The sequence below is a fragment of the Plutella xylostella genome, chromosome 15 (assembly GCF_932276165.1).
Source record: "Plutella xylostella chromosome 15, ilPluXylo3.1, whole genome shotgun sequence".
Taxonomy (NCBI): Eukaryota; Metazoa; Arthropoda; class Insecta; order Lepidoptera; family Plutellidae; genus Plutella; species Plutella xylostella.
The window spans coordinates 9,824,693-9,842,569 of record NC_063995.1 but is presented as its reverse complement, the minus strand read 5'-3'; the positions used below and the strand labels follow the sequence as shown (position 1 = coordinate 9,842,569).

The window sequence follows — 17,877 nt, the reverse complement described above, 5'->3', positions numbered from 1 at the left end:
CTCTCTCTACCTCTAATGTAGTAAATTAATGTTTATATTAATATTAATTCTTGCACTATAAAACTTTGGAAAAAAATATTAAAATTAAAAATCTTATATTTTTAATTTTGTGAAACTCAACCGCAGTGCGAAAGTTTCGAGTTGAAAAGTTTAAGGGAGAAAAGAGGTTTGTTAACCTCTCCCGCCTTTTTTATTTCCAACACTTCATTAAATATTTTAAAGGAACTCGTTAACCGCTATCGGATAAATTACTCGGTATAGATTGATTGCATCTTAATTGCTGTATCGCTTAGCCGCTGATTCAGCCAATTATATCTGGTAGCACGCAAATAGGAGCCGTGTTTAAATATAAGCAAAATAAATCAGGCTTATTGGTTTAGGAAAACCAATACATATTGATATTGTTAGTTAGTCGGATCTTATCGCCAAGGAAGTATATAGATATAATTCTCGTAGTCGAGTCGATCGTAGATCAAAAGTTGCTCAGAACCACATTTGGCAAAGCCCTTTTGGAACACCCTGTAAACGCAATTACGCGTTCCATTCATGAAATAATAATGTTTAAAAAAACAGAAAACTTCAGAAAAAATACGCTACGTTTTCTTGCGCAGCGCGAGGGCAACGCGAACCCTGAACAAGTCTGAACATGACAAGTTGACAAGAACCGTGACATTGAGGCTATTCTAGGCCCATGTGTACAGTAACTAGTACACCAGACCGTGTTGTAATACAGGGGGAACGATGAACGATCCTATGACGCCCTCGGTGAACGGGACACTTACTTTATTATGATGATGTCATCCATGCTGATGCGGCTACGGCCAATTACGGCTACATGACCAATGTACAACTAATGTGAACAGTTTCATACTTTAGTAAATCTACCTAAACATGAACTTAGGTATTACTTACCTATTCAACGACAATTCACCTATCATAGCACTGCATTTTCACGCAAATTCTGCGTTGATGTTCTCCAAATAACGAATGACAATAAAAATATATTTATATTTGGTGTATTTGGTACACTTATGTGATTCGTTATGCTAAAATGCTAAATTTGCACTAAAATCCTTTAATCAAATATTAGCCATTGTAAACTGTAGGATAGAGTGCTAGACAAGTTGTTGTCTAAGTATTTTGAGAATTTGCAGCGGAGTTTATAATTAGTTTCAGCTGACCATTGTCAATGAAACCGGACGATTGCGTCGATAAAAACACAGAAATAACGAAAGGGGAGAAGTGCACTGATTATTTATTTCAGCGATATGGTTCGCAACCTATCACGTGAGTACAAATGTGCTGCGAAAAGTGGGTGGCTCGCTTGTGAGCCACCCCTGACTACCTCTTCGGGGATTACAGTCGTGAGTGCATATATATGTATTTATTTCAGAGTCCGCGTCGCTACTGAAATCATATTTATCTTACTTAGGGATTTTTATTCAGTTTGACCAGTAGATTATGTGGTTCAAATTTTCGGTTGCATAAGGGACCACCACCCACTCTAGTGTTTGTCACCTTTATCTGAGAGTGTCGATTGTTTTCGTAGTGCAAGGATAAGGAAGCCATGTATAGTTCATAAGGTATTCGTTGTATTTATAGTTAATTTTATTCATGTGTCTATCTAAGTTGCCTGAAATAAATGATTATTATTATTATAACAGCTAGTGGCTGAGTGCCAAGGGTGCACCGGAGTTAGGTAAATAATGATAAGTTACAGTTGATACGTCACTCAGGTAGTTCCTTTCGTCATAGACATAGACATAGACATAGACATAGACACATCGTTTATTTACTAAAAAAATACAGTGACAATAACACAAGTATAGTGACATGAAAAATAACAATAATTGTGGTGTGTATTATGTCAGTGAAATGGCTCTGACTCAGCATGTGCTGTACAAAAATTTATACAGCGCTGGTAATTCTGCCAGAACCAGCGAGTTGAGGTGGTGGTGGCCATCTTCCTCTACTTTCCCTGTTTATCATTGAGATATAATAATGGCACTCGAACCGATGGCAGGGTTGAGAACTTGAAAGTTTAAACCCGATGGAGATAAATATTCACAGATAAGTTCAACCTTAAATAAAATTAAGATGAAATAATATATTTTTCGAGTACGTAGTTAACATAATTAATTGAATGTATAAACAGAAAAAAACATCTCCGGCCGGTTAATATAAGGTTAAACAGGCTAATCTTTAGTTTATCTTCACACCTAATATTAGCCTTAACAGATAATTATGTAGGTACTTACATCTCGTACTTACTGTAAAAATCATGATATTTACAAATTAGGTACCTCGACCCTCGTCAAGTCAACGTGAACAAATTCAATCAATTTATAGTACATTTTGATTGACACCATTTATAGTTTTTTAACGATAAAATATGATTTCGTATCTGCTATTTACTTTACCAAACTACAGTGTGGCACGCAGTACGTCTAGTATAAAATAAAAAAAAAATATGTGGGGACATCTCACACACGGCCATCCGACCCCAAGCTAGGCAGAACCTGTGTTATGGGTGTCGGACAGCTGATATATTTACACAAATACATAGATAGATAGATATACTAAATATAAATATCAACACCCAAGACCCGAGTACAAATATCTGTGTTTAAACAAATATCTGCCCCAGCCGGGAATCGAACCCGGGACCTTCGGCTCATTAGTCAGGGTCACTAACCACTACGCCATTCGGTCGTCTAAAGTATAGGTTTGATACTTGGTCGAAAACTATAAAAGTTTACGTTTTCTTTCAAACAAATTCGCGCATCTAATGCAAACTATCACGAAACTTTTTACAGATAATGTACCTATGCAGATGATCATTTTTTTTTCATAAATTGCAAAAACCGTAACAGAGGCTCTGACCAGTTCCCTCATGTTATCCATTTCAGGTTTACTCTGGAATCGCCTCCTGCCTGAATCTACCTAACATGATTTTTGACTATATCAAACTAAGATGGTATTTTATTAAAGACATAAATACACTAGCCCTGTACTACTGTAGGCCCAGATTATGAAGCAACTTTTCACAGAAAACAATATATTTCGATACTTCTTTTCAGAGGAAAAAAACTCAATAACATGTACAAGGTCAAGAAAAAATATGCCTATGTTTTCAAGGTCTTCAAATTAACCTGAAAGACATAGGATTAATTGAAAATACTTCGAACAAACCAGAAGGGCTAGCACGAAGGGTGCATTTAAGACGTGATAAAAGTTTTGCATCGCACTAACGCACATCGCTCAGCCTCAAGAGCGAGCGCGACGGAGAACTTTTGTCACGTCTTAATGGCGCCCCGTGCTAGCCCTTCAGGGTGTGTTTGGTGTGACTGGTGTTTAATCGAATGAAGCCTAGTCGGTGCGCCGTTGCTTACACACGTTTCTTGAGAATTTTATTTTTGGTAAGGATTGAGATTTTCGAAATAAAAACGCTCGGTTAGAATTAGAAAGGTGAACCAAACACAAAACACAATCAATAAATAGTCAGGACAGGCAGGACAAATTTGGCCTTATGTATCTAGAGCGTGTGCAGTTATTAAAAACTACGGAAATACGGTTTGAGTACTTCCGTCCCAAGTTGAGAGGTGTTGTTCGGGTTCTAGCGATAATGGATACTGATACTGTTCTGTGCTAGATGATAATATAAGCTTATATAAAATTTGCATCTGCCACACAGTTGTAGTGGAGGATGAACACATTTTTGGAGTATATCTTTTTGAAATTGACGTTAATTATATGTATAAATATTTAAGGACATATAACTATATCATTTTTCGTTCGTATCACTAGTAAACCAGATTTTACAGAACGATCAAGTGCAACTTTTATTTGAAGGGGTGCACAATAATTTTATAAGAGTAGTAGGTAATAAGGTTATTTTGATTTTATTTATGTAGTTTTTTTTTGTTGGACTAACTTAAGTTACGTTAAGCTAACTATAAGATTCATCTAATTAATATTAAAGTTCACACGTCACTAATCAAAGAACCTTCGTTCCTTAAGTGTTTAGTGTGAACTTAAAAACTTTAAGTAAATGTAAACAAATTCAAGTTCAAGTTTTAGCTCGCTGTCAGCCAGTCAGCACAGCACGGTTACCAAAAACGAGTGAAAATATATAAATAAGTATATTTAAAAAAAACGTGTTTCTTGCCTCTTTGTGTACAGTTTCTTTACTGTTTAGTATAGAACGCCAAAACGGAATAACTCAATGGTAATTTTGTACAATAGTTCATCTATTTGTAGTTCAGTGAGACGCGAATTTTATTGTCAACCTGTAAACAAGAGTTTAAAATTATTATTAAACTTTTATTCGGCAGATAAAGGTTTGGAAAAGGGGTTTTTGAAGTGTACCTTTCATGAAAGAAAGAAACTAAAAAACTACTCGTGTGAACCTTAGAACAATGTGGTGTGGACATAATAGGTGTGAATAAGCTCAAAATTAGTACCTATAAAATAAATTAAACTACTACAAACGCTCCTAGACCAGAGAAGAGGGCCCACAAACTGTTAGGTACTAATCAAAGCAGACATAAGTTATGTTCAAATTTAGATAAGCAGATACCTATAGTATTATTAGTCCTGGTAATGCTAACTAAGTAGGTACACAAAGCGTGCTTGACATAGTTTGATATTTTGATATTTAGGTCACCTTTGAGGGAGTGTTATTAAATTTTGTGCATAGTGTTAATAATATTGCTGTTACCAGCGTACATACCTGCCTTCCTAATTCCTACCACATATTCAGTGAAGCACCAATACACTGAAAATGTTGAGAACAAAGCAAACAATATTAAATTCTTATAAGTGTACACCTGAAATTAATTACAAAATATAATTAAATAAATCCGGGAAGGAAGCTCGGAAATATTACCAGCCCAGGACGAAAATTAATGTGTAGAAATTACAATCTTAGAACGAATGTTGCGAGAATGGTAAATTAAAATATGATATGTGATCACTGTAATTAAAGTGATTGACAAATGAAATGTTAGTTACAAAAGTATATAGAAAGAGATAAATATATAAAGATATTACCTGTTCCCTTAAGCCCATCCATCCAAAGGTTGTCCGGAAAATATCGCTACAAATTAATTTTTATTGCACAAATTATATTTATATATATCTCGGTGAACAAATATAAAGTAGGTAATTTTTCTATTTATTGGTATTAAAAAAACATTATAACATTTATTATATACGTATACGTCCTATATGTTTTAAATTTGTAATCTGTTTTGTATATTGTTTGTTTGTGTACAATAAAGCGTTTATAAATAAATAAATAAATAAATATGTGTATAATTCATCAATAATTTTAAGTTTATATGGGTTTTAGGTGTTTTTGTATATTTAGTCTTATTATTAAAATAGATTGAGCTAAAGTTTCAGTAGCAGACAATGCATGTGATACTGACGAAGCGCAACACGTAGCAGAGAATATATAAATGTATAAAAAAATACAAAAACAACCCGAGTGATCTACTCCAATTTTAAGAATACGTTAAATTAAGTGATTTAGCGCGCTTTGCACAACCGACACAGCTCAGTGGTGTGACGAGGTAGGGTTTCAAATAAATTTGGACCTACATATGTCAAAATGAAAAGAAAAGAACATAAACATACATAAAATTATAAATAATGATCACTAGACTTAAAACAATTAGGTCATGTCCAAATTAAAATGAAATTTATTATTGTGCGAAAGAAAGCTTAACTTTATACTAATCAGAGATTATATAAGTTAGTACTAACTGAAGTACAATACATAAAAGCTTATGAACATAAATAGTATTTATAATCCCGCGTCCTTAGCTAACTAACGTAACAGATATAATAATATATGTATCGCTCGGTCCGGCTGTAATATAACGCATAAATGCTACGACGGCTACGAAATGTAGTATTACTTTGCTTCTAGTGCTACGAGTACTACGCCGTAGTAATTTAGTAGACTGGAATGATAAGATAAATGACAGTCCAACTATAAAGTCGTGATAACGGAAGTGGATCTTAACTAATTGTTTGAGATCGTATTTAATCGATCTGTTATATTTCCTAAAGGACAAATCCGTTAAAAATCCATAATCAATCGGTATTTTATTTAAAAAATTATGTAAAAGTAAGTAAATAACTGATGATCATAAAAAGTCTTAGCAAAGTCGATGATTTCAGGACTTTATAGTTTGACTGCAAAACAAACTCAAGTTTTTTTATTTCTTTATGAGCGTACGGAAACTTGTAGCACAGTTATCGTATGCTGTAAGTATTCGTAAACTCGGAGTGCCCCCCCGCGCGTCGCTTGCAAGGGCCTTGTCGTCAGTAGGCGGACAGACTAGCTTTTGCCGCGGTGTCAGTCGCAGGGAGTTAGAAAAAACATTATTGAACCATAACGTTTTATTGGAGGAGAATTATGGCAAGTATCGTAGGTGCTTGTTTTTTAACACCGAAGATCAAGAGAGAGGTCTTATGTCTTCCCTTCTTTATCCTAATCCTATCCTAATCCTAATCCTATCCTAATCCTAACTAATATTATAAATGTGAAAGTAACTGTGTCTGTTACTCTTTCACGCCAAAACTACTAAACGGATTTGAATGAAACTTGATACACAGATGGCCTAGACCCTGACAAAGAACATAGGCTAGCGTTCATTTCACTCAAAAATCATGAAAATAATAACTGCACGAATAGGTCGTAAATGAAAGAACGAACGTGAATTATCGTACGTGTAATACAATGAGATAGAGTGGTGGAAGTCGCACCGTGAATTCGCGGCGTGACTTTACTCAGCTTTTCGCCCACAACTGTGTCCCTCCACACTCACGAAGCTTCGCAGTGTTGTTCGCAACTTCAATGAAAATATATAAATAAAACAGCGAGTGTAGATGCGTTCGCGTTCGCGCGGCCAAAAAACCGACACCGGATGGGAACAACATCTACACTCGCGTTTCGCGCTTTCGCGGGCGTTCGTGACGCGAGTGTGGAGCGCGCTTTAGGAAAAACAAAACTGAAGCGTCCATCGTCAATTTATAGTGACCCCCGAGTTCGTGCACCATTGTAAATGATTATCAACTTATGGCCTGAGGTCTGAAATAAATACATGCCTCAGAGGGACATCACTCACGTTCAATTGTTTTCGGATTATCATAAATTGCTGGACGCCGGACGGTTTTCGCCTTCGACACAAAATGATTAACAAAAGGTATTGTACGTTAGTATGAAGCATCGTCGGTCTGAAAATCTTAGACTAAACAATACACAATACGCTACTCACACACAAGTACCGTGAGCATGAGGTGGGGATTATAATTGGATTATAATAATACTTGCTGGCTAGAGAGTTTGCTCGAACAAATGAATACAAATACTGTTGGACAAGCAACGGGAATATCTATATCCGTAAGACTGACGGCCAGGCTGCTGTTCGTCTGAACAATGAGACTGATCTTGAAAATTTAAGGACACAGGAAAAGTGACTAGTATTAAATAGTAGTTGTCTATCGCATAGGTTAAATTTTCTTTTACAAGATTTTGATACCTATTTCTTCACACACTTACCCCCTTACGCACTAACATTAATCACTAACGATTGCAAACTCAAAACCAAACCAAACAATACGAGTAATGTATGTAGTTATAACTTAATGCCTTTCAAATCTTTCTTAAATCGATTTCGTAAATATTCATTGACACTCAGCTTCTGTATCGGTCCATGTTTTTCAAGGTTCCAAATGCTTAGCACCGTTTCTAAAATTTATTAAAATTCAATCCACTGACAATTAATATTTCTACCGAGATTGAATGCGCTGGAAACGTAGAGTGTATTCGTTGTGATGACCCATATTCAATCAAATCACTACTTTCTACAGATTCTGCATCATTGGCTTCCACAATGCATGTTCTATGTGCCAATATACGAAGTATCAATCAAAACCTTGATTCACTTCTTGTTTTTATGTCAAAGCTGGACTTAGTTTTAGATGTTGTAGTTTTAACTGAATGTTGGGTCGACCAAGATTCAGTAATCCCTAATATAAATAATTTTAAATCGTTCAGTACCACCAAATCTTATAATCAAAATGATGGTGTCATTATCTATATAAATGATAGAATTAGTAATTATAATATCCATGAGGCAGTTGTTTCTAATGGCAACTGCTTAGTACTTAACTTAAATAATGATACAACAATTGTTGGTTTATACAGACCTTCCCAGTTTAAAAATTCAGCATGTAAATCACAATTCATTGATTCCCTAGATTCCATGCTTTATAAAATAAAAACGTCTAATATAATTTTAACAGGTGATCTCAACTTCGATATTTTACCGGAAAATTTGTCAGGACATGCCGAAGATTATGTCACTATGTTGGCTTCCCATGGATTAAGACAAGGTATAAATAGGCCCACCAGACTCAAGGCCTGTCTCGATCATTTTATGCTTCGAACCAACAAACAAGCTAAAACTATAGTTTTTGATGAGATTACAGATCATTGTCCTGTACTTCTTCATTTAAACAGTAGTAACTATAAAAAACCGGACATTAGACATGAAAAAATAAAATTGAACATAAAAAATATTGAAGAATCACTTAAAGCTATTAACTGGACTGACTACTATAATAATACTTCTGTTGATGAAGTAGCGAATTCGTTGATATCAAACATTCAAAATAGCGTAAACTCCAATATCACCTGTACAAAAATTGCTAACAGAAAAAAACCTTTAAAACCATGGATAACTATAGGGATAATAAAATCTATTCGTAAAAGGGATAAATTACACTTAAAAATTAAGAAAAACAAATCTAATGAAGAACTTAAAACACAATATTTAATATACAGGAATACATGCAATAAAATAATAAAAACCTTGAAGCGCAAATACTACCAAAAGGAACTTGAAAAAAATACCGGAAATTCAAAAGAAACTTGGAAAATTGTTAAAGAACTTTGTAATTTAGCCAAAGATAAAACTTGCTCCACTGAATTGCTTTCAATTAAAGCCACAGAAAAAGACTCTCTTAATACCGTAAATCAGTACTTTACCTCAATCGGCCATGACCTTGCGACTGAAACACTTAATAAAATTAATAAAAATGAAAGTTCACTAGCCAATAAAACTACCTTAATTAATCCACCTCAAACCTCTATGTTTTTCTCACCTACCGATCCAGATGAAGTACGAAGGGTGATATCATCAATGAAATCTAAAAATTCCACTGGATGGGATAAAATATCATCACAGCTCATTAAAACACTCGTCCATGTACTAGCGAGTCCCATTGCACATTTATGTAATCTGAGCTTAGCCAACGGTAAATTCCCTGAAAATTTTAAACTCGCCGTAGTTATTCCAATTTTTAAGGCTGGTGACAAACTATCTCCTGGCAACTATAGACCCATATCACTTCTATCAACTTTATCTAAAATTTTAGAAACGATAGTAAACAAACGGCTAATTTTGTACTTAGAAGATAATAAATATCTATCAACCAACCAATATGGGTTTAGATCAGGTCGTTCTACTGAAGATGCAGTCTTAAAATTAACAACTGAAATAACAAAGCACCTGGATAAAGGCAAGAAATGCACCGGTGTCTTTCTAGATCTCCAAAAGGCTTTTGATACTGTATCAATACCGATTCTGCTCAAACGTCTGGAAACTCTTGGTTTAAGAGGCCCAGTACAAGATTGGTTCAGGAGTTATCTCTATCAACGTAGACAATTTGTCCACCTTGGTGGCACTTCGAGTGATGAAGAATTTTGTTCCTACGGAGTGCCACAAGGTAGCACGTTAGGACCGACTCTCTTTTTAGCTTATATAAATCAGCTAGCTGAACTGGATATCTCAGGTGCTGAAATTACTATGTTTGCGGATGATACAGTACTGTTATTTAATGGCCCATCCTGGGAAAGTCTTCAACAAACCACTGAAAATGGTTTGCGTAGGGTAACATCGTGGTTAGAAGACAGTCTTCTTTCTCTAAACACTTCGAAGACAAAATACTTATGTTTCAGCAAAACCAACGCATCTAAGCCACCTAATAACTTCAGCTTAACAATTCACTCTTACCCTTGTAACTCGACTAACCTAAGCGATCCAAATAAGTGCCAATGCTCTAAGCTTAGCCGCGTTAATGAGATCAAATACCTGGGCGTAATTATAGATGACAGGCTAAAATGGGTTCCACATATAAAAGCCGTTGCGAAAAGATTACGAAAACTTATTTTTGTTTTTAAGACACTTCGCTTTGTTGCGTCAATCAAGTTACTCTTGGAGACATATAAGGCTCTCGGTCAGTCCATTATTACATATTGTATTTGTTCTTGGGGTGGAGCGTGCAAAACTCACTTATTGGAAGTGGAAAGAGCACAAAGAGTAGTCCTGAAGGTCATGTTATTCTTACCATTTAGGCATCCCACTACCAAGGTATATGACATGTGCAAGGTACTCAGTGTGCGTAAACTATTTATATATCAGAGTTTAAGGAGATACCATCGCGTAACTGTACCTTCACTACCGTTGAATACTAAACGAATAGATAACTGCCCCGTACCAAACTACAAGAGTGTCTTTGCTAGGCGACACTATACCTACACCTCACCTCGCATCTATAATAAACTAAATTTAAAATATAAAACCAAGAAATTAAGTAATTATCAAATTAAAACCAAAATAATTGAGTGGCTAAATAAGTTCGACTACGACACTACAGAAGATCTCTTAAAAGTAATAAAATAAATAACAAAAGGCATTATTTGGCTGCAATTCTTTAAAAAGTTAACAAGTTTAAAATCGTTTAAACAGATCGTCACATATCTCACACACAATACCTACATGGCTCGTATTTTTATTGTAATCAAAATTTATATCTATACCTAATTAAAATATTCAGTGCACTTTTCACTTAGTTAAGTATACCTATTCACTTTTATTCTTACTAACCAAATTAATATATTTTGTTTATCTAGTTTTCACTATAAGCAGTTGAATATTTAACTATTGCAATTTTTGCCCTGACTGTACCACATACTGTTTAAGAAACTGTTCCATTTTATTTTACTACTACCTGCCATTCGAATTTCTTATAAATAAGTGATATGTTTATAGATTTTTGATAAGTAACTACATAACGTTAAGTAATTTTATTTTTTAATGTTTATACCTACTGTAACTCAATGTGAATTATCCACCAAATGGAAGGAACTGGTTCCTGACACACAGGTTACCCTAGTTTAGGAACCAGGGCTACATTAGATTGTACTATTTGTGTTGCAATAAAGAAATGTTTATGTTTATGTTTATGTTGCTTAGTATGAATAAATATTGGAGTTAGTACCTTTTTAACGACCATTTACAATTATTGTAAGTAAGTATATTTTGTAAAGGTTATTTTTAAGTAGTATGGTGTCCAATAAGAATTTATTCTAATATTTTTATTGTTTTCAATAAGAGTTAAAGTCCTTTTGATTTCAATATACCCATGCAAAATAATAAAAAAATATTAGGATTAAATCAACATAGCTCAAACTGTTATAACTGTACCTAGCTATATACAATACATTAAAATTTATTAAAATGAAATGATTAATTAATCAAATAATCCCATGCAAGTACAGTATGTATTTAGAGCCCTCGCACCTTTATAAAAGTTAATTAAAGTTAGACTAAAGGGACTAGAACTAAAGTAAACCGTATTTATCTATCGGCTGCGAGTTCTTGCTGTGACATGAAAGAAGTGCAATCTACAAGTCGGCAACAAATTGGAATCGAAGACTCAACAGTTGACAACTTAACAAGTTACCTACATACTTGTTGAAGCTACAGGAAAAATTCATTGAGAAAAGTTTCGTAATCATAAAGGTATATTTAAGGTAAGGTACGTTTCGATTCGATTTTTATAAATTTATGGAGAAATAACGTCGGCAATGCTGATGAAGTGGATGCACTTGAGTCATTTTATAAATATAAAAAGGATACTGAAGGTGATTTGTCCGTTGCATACGATGCCAAAAGGTGGATGTTTTCCTCAATTCAATAAAGTTTTACCTTAATTCTCTTAAACAATTGAAGAATATCGCATCTTGATATGAATATGATCTTACATCATAAATAACTATTATTATTCATTGTGCCTTCAGGTAGGGTGGTGAGGCAAGCTGAACTAAAATAGCGTTTTAAAATATATTGGAAACTTTTATGCACTTCATTTATTATCAGCTTGCCTTGTCATACTGCCATTTTACATTCAATTTAAGTTTGCGACAGTGACTTCAACTTTAACGTGAAGATTCTATCAATAAGAAATACTTACCTACCTACCAATGTGACATAACTTACAGCACAGAAAAATAAAACAGTGAAAATTTAAGTGTGACTTGCAAATTAGGAATAATTTGAATCACTCACCAAAATATATAAATACATTATTATATTTTTTTCAAAATAATATATATAATCTACCTAGGTACTACTGTTTATCCCAAAGGCAGAGGGTAAAAGCTAATCCCACCAAAACTGACCGCGCCTACGAACTTGCTAGATACAAAATCATATTATTGGGCGAGTTAAAAAGGTCCTCTACCTACTCCACTACCCTTTTAGTTTAATAAAGTTATTGGCGTCGTTTATTAAATTTGTCCGGTGATTCTTGACTGAAAATACAAATGTCGTGATTCTTTGAAATGCTTTTATAGTTAGGTATGTGTTTACTTATTTAATTTGCAGTGCGTGAACGTTAAATAAATATTAGTAAAGATGTCTAACACATACTTAAGGTAGGTAGGTAAGTTAGCAAGGGAAATACTAAATAAGGTTTAAGGTCATATTTAATTTAAAAGGTATCGGTAATGGGTAACCAACCTCTTGAAAACGTTTGGTTTTATTAATATATATTTTCGCGAATTTTGTAATTCAGATTTTTCTTTCGGTGATAAAATCGAGTCCCAGTTTAATAAATTGACGGTCTTTGAAAAGGCATCTCGAAAACAGAAATCCGGCTCATGATGTTGCAATCCGTAGCGGCTCGAGCAGTTAACTATCCACGCTTCCTCGTAATTCACACACATGTGAAGTGTACATTACCGAAGGCACCGACAGGTGGCGTGGTGATCGGCCCAATTAATTGACGGTGAGATGCGATGCGATGCGATGCGATGCGAGGCGTCATTTCAAGTGTGTCGGTCCGAATTGCACGAAGCCTGTTCAAGTAATGGGCTGGCTGACCCTATTCATGACAACTTGACGGTCACAATACAATACTGAATTAAATAATCGTCGCAAAAGGGCAGTCAAAGTAAAAGTTCCGAGTAGAAACCGGATTAGGAAACCATTGCAATCTGCAATCCGGTAGGTATGGGTTCAATATCACCTATAATATAGTGATTCTTTTCTGGACGCTTCCGTGCGGACGGCACGTTAAGCCGTGGGTGCCGGTTGCTGCTTCGGCAGCAGTCGTTAAACCTAGTCAGAGGCATTCGGGCGGCTTGAAAACATCTGAAAGTCCGGTTGCCCACTTACCCGACAACTCTCTCAGCACAAGCTTGCTTGTGTTGGGGTCCACCAACCCGCACTAGGCCAGCGTGGTGGACTAGGCCTACACCCTTCCTTCATTGGAAGGAGACCCGTGCCCCAGCAGTGGGGAAGTTATGGGATGATGGTGATGATGGTCACTTATAAATCGCTGAGTTGTCCGGAATGGAACGGTGAAGGATGCAATGAAGGCCTGTTGAGACACACAAAGTACTGATTACCATTGTTGGCGACTGGTATCCAAAATTAAAAATTAATATTCGGCTCTTTTTGGTCTGTAATAGTTTATTAGAGATAACTAGCATAGTATATGTCTTGTAATGACTGTTTGTAGCCAAAATAAAGAAAATAAAATAAAAAAATAAAAATAAAATAAACACCCCATAGACTGATTTTAACCATTATAAAGCTAAACTATTTCAAGTTGCTATGAGACTATGTACTTCTTATCATCCAGGATGAGGAGTATACTTGAAAGCTCTTTAATTCCTATTCTACTGTACCGTTACAAAGAGCCTAACAGAAAATTAAACACATTTATTAAAATGAAAAGCATGAAAATGTGAAAATGCCCGTCTGTAACTAGATATCGCGTATCTATGAATAGACCAGCTATAATTAGGTACCTAAATATTATTATGTATTTTCAGCATTTATGATGTGATAGTTAGAACTATTATGACATGAGAGTTACGTTGAATTATAATGTATGAGCTTGTAAAGCTTGTACTGAATACTGTTAAGCATTCTGCGAATTAAATTTGGTTTAATAATTGTATTGTGGGTATTAGGGAAAAGCGAAATGAAAATGACAGATTAAAATCAGTCTATTGCTAACTCCGTTAAGATGTTAAGATTATATTCTTGACAAATGAAGCACTAATGAGTGAAAATCCTCTGTCAGTCATTAGTAATGGACTTTTGTCATTAATCCTGCTAAGACGACATAATTTATAGCCTCTAATGTCACCCATCGGTTTAAGAGACTTTATAATCCTTTTCCTGTAATTTTTTGAACATTTCAATATGGTCAGATAGAGACTATGTAAGACTGCATAAATATACAGGGTTAATCCGTGAAATGTTTTTTTTTTTAAATCTCTACCTATTTCGGTTATTCTTGTATTTAACTCAAAAATAGAAGAATAGAATATACGGAAAATTACTAGCTTGCTTAGGTCATAAAAGTGCAAAACCCATTTATAATTTCAGCCACCAATTTTATCACCTACATAAATTCTTGAGCATATCAAAATCTAAAATTAAAGATCTTATAAAACGTAGTTCAAACATACAATCCCTATAGACTTTTGCATTGTTTATATTAATATGGGTAGCATAGCAATAGCACCTTTATACAAAGTTAGAAGCTGCTGTAAATGGCCTATAATATCATAACTAAATTAACCTATTGTTATTTTTTCCATAATAACCGACACATTGTCTACAAGAAAATGCGTAACAGTAGTACAAGGTCCCATTCCCCTGTCAGATTGATATTGACAGGCAGTCATTGTGCGTTAGTCGCGCCCCACTACACTCAGAGGATGCCGCCCCAGTGGTGGACTCAAGGGGGGGACAGCAGTGCCGTACCTCGCAGATCTCAAATAAAAGCTACAGTAAAAATGTACTTGCTATTTATTGTTAAACCAAACAGATTTAAAAGCTCATCCTAACTAATCCTAACTAATATTATAAATGCGAAAGTAACTGTGTCTGTCTGTCTGTCTGTCTGTCTGTTTGTTACTCTTTCACGCCAAAACTACTGAACGGATTTGAAAGAAATTTGGTATACATATGGTCTAGACCCTGGGAAAGAACATAGGCTACTTTTTATCCCGGATTTCCCACGGGAAAACTTTTTAAGGCGAAGCGAAGCGCGCGGGAACAGCTAGTACATGATAATTCAATGTAACTCTCACGTCATAACAGATCTAACTATCACATCATAAATACTGAAAATACATAATAATATGTAGGTCCGGTGAAAAACGATCTAAGTCGCGTTACCCCACAAGCAGAATTCTGAATCCACCCCTGTCTTCCACCGATAAGGTGCAAGTATTGTCTTACTGACATCGATAATATTATAGGCATTATTATTGTACTAACTACAGGTAAAGTTTTAAAATATTCCCCCCTTTTAAAATTTTACAGCCCCTACATCTAGTACTGAATGACCTGACCTGCACAATGTATCGATTTCGTTCGGCACACTACTAATTCTGGGACATCAGTTTTCCACTTTTTCATACTCTAACTGATGACGTATGTATTCGGATGTCGTTGCGAAAATAAAGGAAATGGACTTCAAAGTGGTCCAGATATTCAGATATGTAGGTCATGTCGATCTAGCGAACACTATACCTAGATAACTATATCACAGTGGACGAAACCACGTCCAGATTTTTAATGAAATGCAATTCCTGTCATTTTATACGCTGAAACGTCACTAGTGCCTTCCGACATTAATTAATGCCTTTTGTCGACTTTTCCGCCGTCAATACATTCATTTCAGCGTCAGCTCTCTTTCACATTTTGTACCATTTAAAACGTTACGGATCACACGGCTTAAAATTAAATTGTCTTCTGTAAGTACTTAATCGTTTATCGCTACTGTTGAATGCAAAATGTAAATATAAAATTGATTTATCAATAACAAAGTTTCATCATTGACTGATAAAACTTTGCTTTTAAAGTTTTTGACATAAAATACGTACTTACAAATAAAAATTTATTTGTTACAGATTTTCATCACCCTGCTTCGCATTCAGAACTTCGGATCAAGCATGGTAAGTACTACACATGTATACACATTAACCTCCTGACGCCCAGCCGTTATTTTATTTTTTAGGACTATCTGCCCACGGTCCTCACACAAGGACTATTGCGTTTACCTAGCTTACTGCCCAGAAACTTAAACGTGAATAAATGTCGCAAAAAATATTATATAGTGTTCCTAGTAGTATGTACGGTTAATGCATTAAAAAAGGAACCAGTTTCAATAGGTTTAAATTCGAAAATTATTAGTCCTCATGTGAGGACCGTGGGCAGTTAAAAAAAGTTTAATTTATTGGTAGGAAATATATTTATAAGGTAATTTGTTAGCAATAACAAAACTTATGAAATAAGAACCACTTAGGAACACATTTAAGACTTTAAATCAGTCTCACATAAGTTTAGAACTTATATTTATTCTAGATAAACTCTTACACTTATCAACTATTATAATTATTGGGATCAATATAGGAACAAAATAAGATAAAATGAAAGACTCAGCTAGCAGCTCCTGGATATCATCATCACAAAATTCAAATTCTACGGGTTCATGGTTAGTCATTTATGTCATGTCATCGTCCTCCGAGAGATCTATGTCCGACATAGCTAAATCTGCTTCAATTTCTTGGATTTCGCATTATATTCTGTAAAAAAATACATAAATAAGTATATCTAAAATTATAGTATAGCGGTCCAGAGTCCTCAAGTGAGGACTAAACGTTTATGTCATTGAGGACCACGGTACTCAGACGAGTACTAATGTAAATGGATGATCATAGAATATTATTAAGAACCTTAATTGATAAAATATTACTATTCGTCTCTTGCTAATATACTTAACAATAAGGTTTTATTAAAGTTATTGTATTAAATGATTAGATCACATAAGTAAAATGAGATTACAACTTACTTAGTCGACAGTGGCCCCGCCATGGTTCCGTTTTTTGACGTTTTTACAATGAACGATTGATTATCCTCAGATGACACTTAAGACAGCTGTCAGTGATGGAATGTTAAATCCATTGATGCAATCCCAAAAAATAATGGCGGTAAAATTCAAATATGGTTCAAACACAAAGTATTCGTCCTCGGAGAAGGACCGTGGGCATTTAGTCCAGAAAAAATATGTTATAGCTTGGGCAGTAACAACTATACTCGTTAAGTACTCACAGAAGGACCGTGGGCATCAGGAGGTTAATTAAAATGTTGTAATAATTATAACATGTTGTAATACACTCAATTTAATACACTAAAATTTTATATGGACTGACGTTTCTTAAATCGAGATTTGACACTAAATCTAGATTTAATATGTTTCTGCAAGTGGCCCTTAATTTTTTTTCTACATCAAAAATAAACGATATTTCATTTCAATAGAGCTGAGTTTATTTGCATTAATTAAAGATATTCCTGAGAATTGCAAAACATACTTGTATCGCTATCGCACGGTTCATTCAGTTACGTCTTAAATACACATGTAAACTAAATAACAACACAAACAAAAGTGAATACACTGAGCAGCTAATTATACCTATATTTATATGTATAT

At 34.7% G+C, this 17,877-nt stretch overlaps 1 protein-coding gene across 5 annotated transcripts in view; it reads left to right on the top strand.

The window, feature by feature from the left end:
- Positions 1 to 17,877, top strand: part of LOC105391724 (diuretic hormone 45) — a 76,326-nt gene that overhangs the window by 26,835 nt on the left and 31,614 nt on the right. For all 5 annotated transcript variants that reach the window (XM_038108230.2, XM_038108229.2, XM_038108232.2 and 2 more), the window contains one exon: positions 16,298 to 16,342. In XM_038108230.2, the coding sequence (XP_037964158.2) occupies positions 16,340 to 16,342 (3 nt within the window). In that variant the 5' untranslated portion in view covers positions 16,298 to 16,339. The remainder of the gene's footprint in view (positions 1 to 16,297; positions 16,343 to 17,877) is intronic.